The sequence below is a fragment of the Kryptolebias marmoratus genome, linkage group LG5 (genome assembly GCF_001649575.2).
Source record: "Kryptolebias marmoratus isolate JLee-2015 linkage group LG5, ASM164957v2, whole genome shotgun sequence".
Lineage (NCBI taxonomy): Eukaryota > Metazoa > Chordata > Actinopteri > Cyprinodontiformes > Rivulidae > Kryptolebias > Kryptolebias marmoratus.
Window position 1 is genome coordinate 5,564,354 of NC_051434.1, and position 10,820 is coordinate 5,575,173.

General features: G+C 36.3%; 1 protein-coding gene across 3 annotated transcripts in view; it reads right to left on the reverse strand.

Annotated features, from left to right (window-relative positions):
* si:ch211-80h18.1 (uncharacterized protein LOC555593 homolog) overlaps positions 1-10,451 on the reverse strand; it is a 14,277-nt gene extending 3,826 nt beyond the window's left edge. The window contains exons 1-26 of one of the 3 annotated variants that reach the window (XM_037975678.1): positions 10,384-10,451; positions 9,586-9,650; positions 9,426-9,497; positions 8,357-8,395; positions 7,808-7,861; positions 7,155-7,184; positions 6,451-6,510; positions 5,772-5,807; positions 5,427-5,450; positions 4,790-5,041; positions 4,615-4,656; positions 4,516-4,545; positions 4,302-4,373; positions 3,996-4,043; positions 3,252-3,296; positions 2,446-2,490; positions 2,300-2,335; positions 2,099-2,182; positions 1,913-2,023; positions 1,760-1,807; positions 1,489-1,515; positions 1,361-1,399; positions 793-852; positions 400-441; positions 282-314; positions 139-201 (exon numbers count right to left, since the gene is read on the reverse strand). In XM_037975678.1, the coding sequence (XP_037831606.1) occupies positions 139-201; positions 282-314; positions 400-441; positions 793-852; positions 1,361-1,399; positions 1,489-1,515; positions 1,760-1,807; positions 1,913-2,023; positions 2,099-2,182; positions 2,300-2,335; positions 2,446-2,490; positions 3,252-3,296; positions 3,996-4,043; positions 4,302-4,373; positions 4,516-4,545; positions 4,615-4,656; positions 4,790-5,041; positions 5,427-5,450; positions 5,772-5,807; positions 6,451-6,510; positions 7,155-7,184; positions 7,808-7,861; positions 8,357-8,395; positions 9,426-9,497; positions 9,586-9,650; positions 10,384-10,394 (1,468 nt within the window). In that variant the 5' untranslated portion in view covers positions 10,395-10,451. Of the gene's footprint in view, positions 1-138; positions 202-281; positions 315-399; positions 442-792; positions 853-1,360; positions 1,400-1,488; positions 1,516-1,759; positions 1,808-1,912; positions 2,024-2,098; positions 2,183-2,299; positions 2,336-2,445; positions 2,491-3,251; positions 3,297-3,995; positions 4,044-4,301; positions 4,374-4,515; positions 4,546-4,614; positions 4,657-4,789; positions 5,042-5,426; positions 5,454-5,771; positions 5,808-6,450; positions 6,511-7,154; positions 7,185-7,807; positions 7,862-8,356; positions 8,396-9,425; positions 9,498-9,585; positions 9,651-10,383 lie in introns of all 3 variants that reach the window. The other 2 variants (XM_017429594.3, XM_037975679.1) reach the window with 2 other exon arrangements.
* Positions 10,452-10,820: the final 369 nt, after the last annotated feature.

Here is a 10,820-nt window from a genome sequence, read left to right on the forward strand (position 1 = left end):
GGTGTGTGTCAGACAGACAGGTGTGTGCGTTAGTCAGACAGGTGTGTGTCAGACAGACAGGTGTGTGCGTTAGTCAGACAGGTGTGTGTCAGACAGACAGGTGTGTGTGTCAGACAGACAGGTGTGTGTCAGGTGTACCTGGGCTCAGCGTGTTCGTGACGCCGTCTGCAGATTCTGTGTTGGCAGTGACGGGCGATCGCTCTGTAACACAACCGTTGGACAGGAAGTGAAATCAGCGCTGGCTCTACCGCCGAGTGTGTTGCCATAGCAAAGGGTCCTACCTGTGACGTCCCGGCCAAGTTCGAGAGCGGTAGCTGGATCCAATCAGAACACAGAGTCAGTTTCGTCAGCGAGACACGTTGGTTTTATCTGTTTTACTGATCTACGGGTTCCTCTCACCTGTGAGATCGAGGTGAAGACGGGTCACAGACTCCACACCACCTGGTGACATCATCATCATCATCATCACCTTCATCATCATCATCATCATTGTTATAATAAGTCTATGCAATAGATTATTTCACAACATATTTGATAAAAATGCTTATTTTAAGTTTTTATAAACTTTTTAATAAGAACTGTGGAGAAGATCTGTACCCTCAGCTTATTGTCTGACCATGAAGAAGAATTTAACTTTGATTATTAGTAATGTTCTCTGTTCAGAGCAGTTTGTATGCTGGAGCTACCAGTTTACACCCGTTGTATGTAACCAGTCAGAATATTCAGTTTCTTAAGAAAACCACAGAAATCCAAACATCTTCAGCTTCAGTTTGTCTTAAAGAACAGCTGCACCTGTGAGGTCCGCCTGCAGAGTCTGAAGTTCACTGACGGGAACCAGCCTTTCTGTCACCGCTGCAGAAACAAACAAAACATCAGCATCACGAGGGTCGAATCGAACTGAAACTGATCTGATGTCATAGCTTTAAATTATGTCTAAACCAGTACGATTATAGAAAAAAAAGTCACATAAGATTTTATGCAGCCACAAAGAGGTTAAATTTATTTTTATGTTATAGCTGTGCAAAGATGGTATGTTTAAAAAAGGCTCTAGTTATTTATATGGATTTGCTCAAATTCTGACAGTTGTTTTTTGCTTCTTTAGCTTGGATTTGCACACTTTTTTGTCTTCTAATTAGACTAATTCACATTATTATGAGCAGGGTGCGGTAATTTGAGTTTGGAATAACAAGAAAGCTGATAGTGTCACTGCTCGAATACCGTAGAGCTGCTTTAACAGCTGTCATTGTCAGAAAATACAACTTTTACAGCCATATAAAAGTTAAATACGCTCCACTTCAGTGTTACAAGTAACTCTAAAATTGTTAGTGAAAATAAGTTTAGATGACAAGAGGAACTTTACCTCTGTGTGTGTCTGTTAGCAGAGTCTGTCGACCATTTCCTACATAAATAAAATTTAATATTTACATTAAATTTACAAGCTGACAGCTTGTAATTTGAGAACCAGACAAAAAAACCCCTTTGTTTTACCGTTGGCATCGGGTGAATCTGCTCCATCTGTGAGGACAAATATAATATTAATACAGTAATTATTATAAACTGCAACAAACAGTTTAAAAAATGAAGAGTTTTGTGTTGGACCTTCTGAAGTGAAGAGAAGACAAATTAAATAAAGACAAAGAGCAGAAACATCAGGTCGTTTTATGTCAGATGAAGGAAAAATGGTGTGAAACATATGAAACACTCTGATCTGATGTGTCTGAGTAACGCAGTAAATCTCCACCTGAGCAGGTGAGCGTACCTGTCTGCTCCCTGTGAGCTGCACCGTCTGGTGAAGAGGATGAGGAAACTGCACACGATGAAGAAAAACAGACTTTCTTACTTTTCTTTGAGAAAGAGCTGCGGTTCGACTGGATTATCGGAGTTTGATCGACAGAGTTTTCCTTTAACTAACCTGCAGAGTCAGGGGAACCTGACAGAGAGCCGGACAGTGATTGGTCGAATCCTGAGCTCAGCGGGGTGCCGCCTGCTCCTGATTGGTCAACGCTGCCGCCAGCGTGGTGATCTTCAAAGCCAGAAAACAGGAAAGCTTAAAAAAATAAACTCCTTGTCTGGAACTGACTCGGATTGAACATGTCACCTGTGGAGGAGACGGCGGTTCCTCCAAGTGAGTCCAGGATGTTCTGTTCTGCAGGAGGAGCTGCTGTCACACCAGAACCCACCACTGAAACCCAAACAGTGACGCAACCGATGAGTTCTGTTTACGTTTCATCTGATTCAGAGGTGAAACATCATTTTTCTAACTTAAAATGAGAACTTAGCGAGGAAAAAGAAGTCATACCTGAAAGGTCCAGGTGCGTTGGTGGGGTCATGTGACCTGTCAGGATGAAAGAAAATCAGAACTTCTGGCTGCCTGTGAAGATCGCTCGATCCTGCACCGATCAAAAGTCATTTTAAATCTTTTCAGAAGCAGATCTGAGCTCAAACCTGGGATGTGACCGTCTGAACTGAGCTGACCCATCAGACCGCCAGCTGAAAACACAAAAAGTTTCAAAAGTTAAAAGTCTGCATCAGGAAAAATGTAAACTATTATTGAGTTTATACTTTTTAATGCAGCTACAGTTTTTCACATTGTCAGACAGACAGTGTGAAAAATGAATGAACTGTAATTATTTCACTGTTTCATCTTATTTGGTTTTCAAACTGCTTTCTTTAAAATCCAGAAGCCCTGAAAAAGATTTAGTTTGGGGTGTTTATATATTTATATTTATTCTCATGGACTTCTTGTCCCATCGTTGTTAGTTTAGTTTAATATTTTAGCCAAACTCCAGGAGTGCAGGGCTTTGAAATAAGATTTTTTTTAATTGGTCAAAAAATAAATACAACAAAGTTTGTTTATTTACTTTTTTTTAATAATTTGAACCAATAGTACGCCATCAAAATCTTCAAATTTCTTCTTTTACTCAGACCTCACCTTTTGTCCTACATTTGTAAAATGTTCTTAACCACAAAAACAAAATGAAGCAGATTTTGAAGTTTCACTGTACTTTAGGAAATATAATTTATAATAGTATGTTGGTTTTCTAAAACTAAAGCTCCACCTTCAAGGATCAGGATATAAAACTAAACGTAAAGGAGGACTGAATTAAAAATGTCCTAAATTTGTATTTACTGTATTTACAGAAGGTTATTTAAACTGACTGGAGTGTTTCATTCTCACAGCTGATTGAGGTTTTGGTTTGAAAAGCTGCAATAAAGACAATAAAAAGTAGTGATTGTAAAGTCCGACTTACCCATAAGGCCGTGCAGGTAGTCGTGACTGGACGGATCGATTATGCCTAAAAGGAGAAAGTTGCAGATAAATGCAGACATTAAATCATCAGGAGACTCTTGATGTAAACAAATAAAACAGTTAAGCATTTTTTGCTCTTTAAAGCAAGAGTTTTTATTTTGTTTTAAAGTGAGGTTTTCTGGAAAGGTTGTAAACATGTAATACTTTTTTAAGGATTAAATAAACTTTATCTAACAGTGAACTGCTGAATGCATCACTCTGTGGAAATAATCACATCAAATATTCAGGCTGTTCTTGTTTTTTGTTGTTATTTAGCTGACTAAAAAGGGATTTTAAAGATCTGTTGATTTAACTCGGCTCTGTCTAGTTCATGTGTTAATTTTTACTGAATTATGTCAACTTAGTATTAAACACTTTTTAAAATCCGGTTTGTACAAATTTACATGAATCTGGCTTAAAATAAACCGAACTGTGTCACCATGTGCACAATACATGAACTTCTTTTATTTTAAAATCTTCATAAAACTGTAGTAAGTTGAGTTAAAATAAATGTATGTTATTTTTACTATATTACCAAGTTTTAAACTTTACAATAGCATGATGTTTATGTGCATTTGTTATTTTATTATTTAGCTGCAGGCAGAGAATTTCCTATTTGAAAAAGACCCAAATGCAAACATTAAATGAGCTTTTTAAGAGAGCACAACATGCCTCAAAAACAAAATCTGAGTATATTCTCTGTTACCTGTATAATCCAGGTGAGGAACTTCACCTCCTAATGACCCTAAATCCCCTGAGAGACAAACATAAAAGACAGAGAGGAAAGTAAACACACAGACAGAGAAAATGTTAAAATTCAGTGTTTTTATTGCAGTATCGAGTATATTTGGTTTTATTTTCTGATGTTCAAAACTGATTTTGTTGCCTCGTTTGAGTTCTTCTGCTGAAACATAAAACTCTCCTTTAACTTTGTTGACTTCATTTTCAAACCTTTTCTGTTCATTTCCAGCCTGGTGTCACCCGTCAATCATCTCTATGCCCCGCCCCTCACCTGTCTGACTGCCGACTCCAGCTCCTCCCCCTCCCCCTCCCCCTCCTCCATTCAGCAGCTTCTGTCCATTTCCTGAACAAAAACGATCAAAAAGTTGAAATCAACACTTTTTTCTGTTAAGATCTTTAAGTTTTCAACACATTTATTTCTTTAACAAACCATGTCCGTGGCGTATTCTTAAAGTGTTTTAAAAACAATTATAAAAATATTTTACCATTCGACTCTGAGTCGACTCCATTAGGACCTAAAGACAGAAAAACATATTTTACAGCTGGGAAACTTTTCATATGAAAATGTCATTAAGATGTTTTACCGTTCAGTTCTGTGTGAGATGAAACTGATGGGTCTTTGGCTCCTAAAAGACACAGAAATTAAGTTTAACTGAAGAGCACAGTTTAAATTTACACTGAATTTCAACACTTATAATGTTTTATCATATGATTTATTACACAAATGTGCATTTCTATTAAAAGTAAGCTGTTGTTTACCTGCTGAATGAGTTTGACCCACAGAGACACCAAAGAGGTCCACTGCTCCAGACCCTGCAGAACCTACAGAACCTGCAGAACCTACAGAACCTGCAGAACCTACAGACCCTGCAGAGTCTACAGAACCTGCAGAACCTACAGAACCTGCAGAACCTACAGACCCGGCAGAGTCTACAGAGCCTGCCGAGACTGCAGAACCTAAAAAAACTCCAGACCCTGCAGAATCTGCAAAACCTGAAGTATCTGCAGAACCTGAGAGAAGAACATCCAGAAATTAACTCCTTTACTGGCAAATATTTGTACGTTAAACACAGTTTTGGGTAATTTGCCAGCCGAAATGATGAACTGTGAAAAAATTACCAAATTTAAAAAATCAGTAAATGGAGTCCGAAACCATATGGAGAATAGTTTTTTGTTTTTTTTAAAAAGTGTTTTAAAGCTGAATCTCAAACACAGAAACTAAAGGCACCAGAACACAAGACTTATTATTAATACCTTTAAATAACTCAGTTAATAACGAAGACTTTAGTTCATTTGAACCAGGTACAACATTTCACCTCCAGAAAACTATGCAACAGATTCTACTAACATCTGCAGTGATGTTTGATTTTTATTAAATGAACAGATTAGTGTTTACCTGATGAGCTGCTTGGATGTCCAACTGCTGAAAAACCAAACAAATCAAGAAATGTTTAATTTGATGTCATGAGAAATTTTATCATTGGGAAAACCAACAAACATTCGCCTCTTTATTTTTGCCTAAAATCAGTGACTTTAGTTCACCATTTTTAGGTTTTTATTATAAAGCAGTATTTAGTTGTATTTTGTCACAGGAGCAGCTGCAGTAAACCCAAATCTAAAATCCAAAAAATAAGAATTATCTTGGCTAAGTTAAAGCAAACCTTTGCTTATTATGACACAAACTTCGTCATAAAGTACGTTTTTTAGTCATATGACTGATAAAACAGGAAGTAAAAGTCACCTGCTGAGTCCACGGAGGCAGAACCACCTACATGACCTGAGAAACAGAAAGAAATGTTTACATTTAAACTTTTATACGGCAAAAACTGAATTATAGTTTACTAATATGTAAGTAGGAAAAAATTCAACTAAAGTTTTGTAAAATTTGAAAAATTTACAAAACACATAAAGTAATACAGAGCTAATATTTTGTGGTATTTACTAGAACTTTTTACTGTATTCAACTAATATAACCAATCAAGTAACTAACACAAGTACACTTTTAATATATCAAAAATATCAACCAACCAATCAATCAATCAATTAACCAACCAACCAACCAATCAACCAACCAACCAACCAACCAACCAATCAATCAACCAACCAACCAATCAATAAACCAACCAACCAACCAACCAATCAACCAACCAACCAACTGACCAATCAATTAACCAACCAACCAATCAATAAACCAACCAACCAACCAACCAATCAATAAACCAACCAACCAACCAACCATTTAACACCAAGTAAAAGACAAAATATTTCTGAACCTATTAAATACCAACAACAACCCAACACCCAAACTAAACACCAAAACGTATCAAATATGACTTAAATGCCAATTAAACCCAATCAAAGCACCAACTCTCTGTGTTGCTGCCTCTCCCTGGATGTTTTACCTGCCTGAACCTGTTTACCTGTAGAAACTCCTGCTGCTCCATCATGTGGTCCTCCTTCTGCTGACTGACCACTGGATGCTGAGAAGAGTCACAGAATCTTCGTCAAGATGGATGCCAAATATCTGCCCTTCAATTCTTCTTTATATTACCATGAGAGTCTTGTTTTCCTTCTTTATTCTTCTTTTCCTAATATCTATTACTTATAATTTAACCCTTCTCGTAGTTCGGCTCGACTCGGGCACAGCATTTTTGGAAGCAGTGGCAGAGAATGGTGATTGTTTTGTGACTTTATTTCACTGATTTACCTGTTGTTGGTAAGTTTCGGGCACTATGATGACCTGCCCACTTCGAGTCAGCACTTAGGCCATGTACAGCGAGTAGGGTTGAATTAGTTGAAGCAAGTCGTGCTAAGAGTGGACAATCGAAAAACCAGCTAAAATGTTGGGCTTAATGCAGTCGAGTGCAGTGGGACCTTGGTGGACCTTTGAGAACTGGTACAGATGATTAAATTAGCATCACACTGGCTTTGCTGTGGCATGAATGCACTTTAAATTACTCACAGCAAAACTCCAGCAGGTTGTTTGTAAGTGATAATTCCTTACAAACACTTTAATTATTTTAAATTATCTAAAGATATTAAATCTGTGGACCAGTCAGGCAACGTGAAAAAGAAAAATGTCTCCACAAAAACACTTAAAGTCCTAAACAAAACATCAACTCACCACTAAGATCTTGAATATTTGAAGAAACACCTGCAAGGAAAACAGCTGAGTAAATTAAATAGTTTCAAGTTTGTCCCTCTGAGACAGATTCAGTTTGACTGATTTCAAATATTGAAAACTCATTATTACGTTTTTCTGTTAATAATATAAAAAAACCCTTCTGTTCTTTATTTGCAACAGTTAATATTCTCCCATAAAGAAGCTGAAGTCAGCATCATTTTAATGATAAAACACCAGATGTTACATTTAACAGGTGGAGTTTAATAATAAAAAAGTTTTTTCTAAATTATTTTTTAATGCACATTTAGATTGTTTTACGTGTAATTCGTACATGTTTTGATCTTTTATTGAAATGACTCTTTCTGTGGTTCTACAGGGCATTTATTTAGAATTAAAAACAAAGAAGTCTTCGGATTTCTCCTGTCCTTCAGATGACTTTCAGCAGGTGTCGCTGCAGCTCTAAGCCTCGCCTCCTGCTGCAACAGGAGACCTCGAACTTTATGAGCTACTTGGCAGAAACCTCAGGATGTGGACCAGACTGAGTCAGGCTAATCCTGGTCAGAATACCAGCCAGTTAATCTGGATTAAATATGAGCCCGGACAGGAACAAGCAAACTTTTCAGGAGGGAAAAACCTGATCAGGGCTGACTCACCTGAACCTCCGGCTGCTGCTGCCGCCGACACGGTGGTCTGCTGAGCTCCAAGAACTGCAGAGGAGGAGAGAGAAGGGGAGGACGGGGGAGGACGGGGGATCAGGTGTTCGGCATGAATAAACCTTCTGTTCCCATCAGCAGAAAGAAACACGAGTTTATTAAAAACATGAAAGTTGTGTCATTTAAACAAACAAGAATCACACAGAAAACTTCAAAAACTGAAGATTAAGAAACCTCCATAAAACATTTTCTGTCCTGAAGCACATTTTAAAATGAGGAACAGTTGTTTAATGTGAATAAACTCAATTAGTCACAGAAATTAATTTTAAAGTTTTTAGTTATTACAAAAAAAAGTGTTTTTTTGTGAAACTCTTTCCCCTAAAGTCATTGTGAGAAAAAGGTATGAAGATCACTGACGATCAGACAGGATCAGAATGGTTTTATAACCTCATTAAGTAAAAATAAAAATACTAACGTTCGATTTTAATGTTAGATTTCAGTTTATGCATGTTTATATGGTGAAGGTCATCGTGTGTTTTAGCCTCTCACCCATAATATTATCCTGACTTTGGGAGTCATCATCATCATCTGAAAAGAAAACAAAAAATCCAACATTTATTCCTCTAATTATAAGAAGGTTTAACATCATTTTTATGTGTTCAGATGTTAAAGACGGGAGGAAAGTATTTCCTGTTTATTCGGTTTTAAAAATTTTTATTGTTAAGCTGATTATTTATTATAAATTAGTCTGTTTGGACTTGTTTGTCACCGTTTTACTCCTGTCTATAAAGCAAACTTCATGCTAGTCTTGTTTTCTTTATTGTTTCAGTTAAACAGGGTTGAGCGAATGTTAATAATGTCCAATATATGAAATACACAATCAAACATTTTTAATAAAAACATCAATTTGTTATGAATCCTGTTTTACTAACTAACTTTACTAATTTATATTCTTGTTTTAATTGGTTAAAATCAAATAATAACAATAAATAAACGAAGCACTTTGTTGGTTTAAGCTAAAAGACTTTTCTGCCCTGCAAGAAACACTTTAATCAAAGTCAATTTTAATCGACTTAACATCCAAGAAAAGTCTTCAAGCACTTTCTTCGTGAACAATAAACAACTTAACTTCTGAAACATCAAAATAGATTGATTCCAGCACAAGAAATTCTTAATAAATGTTATGGAAAAAGACATTAATTGGTGTTAAATTAGTTAATTTTGGCTGAAATGCTTAAAGAATTACCCAGTGATTATTTGGCTGGTGTTTGAAAAGATGTTGATAAAGTAAAGTAATCAGATTTAGTTATTTTATCCACAAGTCATCATTAGATAGAGTTAGATGTTTTTACATTTTTATTATTTGCAGAAAAGATCGAGACAGTTGACTCAAAATGTATTTGTTTACTTATTCATCTGTGCATTAATTAACTGATTAATTAAGAAAATAAAGACAGAAAAATGTGTTGAGTTCAGAAGATTTGTTCAGTTTTGATTATTTACTGAGTAAAATTGGGTTTTCTTATTTTATACTTGAATATTTTTTCGCAAAAAGAGGACGTCCTTTCAAAATAAAAGCATGTTTCCCTCTCTCTGCCTCTCTCACACACAGGCCTACCCTCCTCCTCCTCAGACAACTCCCCCTCCATCATTTCTGTGACCTCCACCTCCACCTCCTCCTGCTCCTTCTCTGGAAGACACAACACAAACTTTGATGTCCACAGGGAAGAGAAATTAAACAAAAAAAATGGAGATTAGTTGATAAAATACACGTTTACCTTCGACAGGAGCCGCGGAAACTGTCGTTGCCAGAAGGACGACGATTGAAACTATGAGTAGATTTCTGTTTATGGAACAGATTAATAATCAATATTCACTAACATCAATCTCTTTATTCTAATTATCAATAAGAAACAGTGAAAACCAAATCATTTTAATGCATTTCACCTCTATCTGACGTCACTGCTCAGTAATCAAACCATTTTATGACAAAATGCAAGTCTTTACTATCAATAATCAATCAATATAATCCTAATTTTGTTGTACTTCACAATCTCATGTTTTAGCATAAAACATCAAAGGTGATCTGATTGGTCAGAAGGCATGTCAATCAAAATAATGCGTGTCCAATCAGAATGAAGCACTAAATAATGTCACTGACAAGATAAAAAACAGTTTGATCATAGAATGTATTATATTTATTTCTAAAATCAAGAGTACGGATGTATTACGCTTTATTCTGTGGAGGTTTATATCATTAAATACTTGTATAATGACACTAAATTACACAAAGTAAATGTTTTCATAAAATGTTTGCAAAGTAGAGCAGTATACTGTGGCACAAACGTGAGTTTAAAAAGCAGACGTGTGCTGTTATTGGAATAAACAAGTATAATATGGAAAATCAACCATTTAAAGGCTCGTAATATTTATAATTAGCAATAAAAGCATCAAATAATCAGTATCTGACAGTTTAAAATCCAGCAGTACAAACAAGAAACCAGCATAAAGATCCACAGAAGGATAAGCAGCACCACCAAGAATCAATAATAAGCAGTAAAATCAGCATTACTCACGGTGGCAGCATGTTGCTGTCTGAGAGTTTGTCTCTTGAACTTAAGCAATGCAGCTGAAGAGCTGCAGCTCCTCCTTCAAACACTCAAATTTATACACACAGAAAGAGGGGAGGGGCTGCTCCTAGTACCACTAAAAAACTACAAACGGTCCTGCTGCAGACGTGAACAGAGTCCGGTCACCAGATTAAACAAAAATACAAAATAAATCAACCTATTCAGCTTCATTTTCTTCTGTTCTGTTAGGGTTACCTTCATCCAGTCATCAGATTTTATCCAAACTGAACTGAGGGGCATCCCATCATGCACTGCTGTTGGGGCAGGGTTTACCTGCACAGGTGACCTTTCTAAATCAGGTGGGGTTGATGGAGGATTAATTTCTATCAAGATGTTTGCTTGTTTTATGATTAATTTAGGGTTTGCATAGTCTAACACCAGAA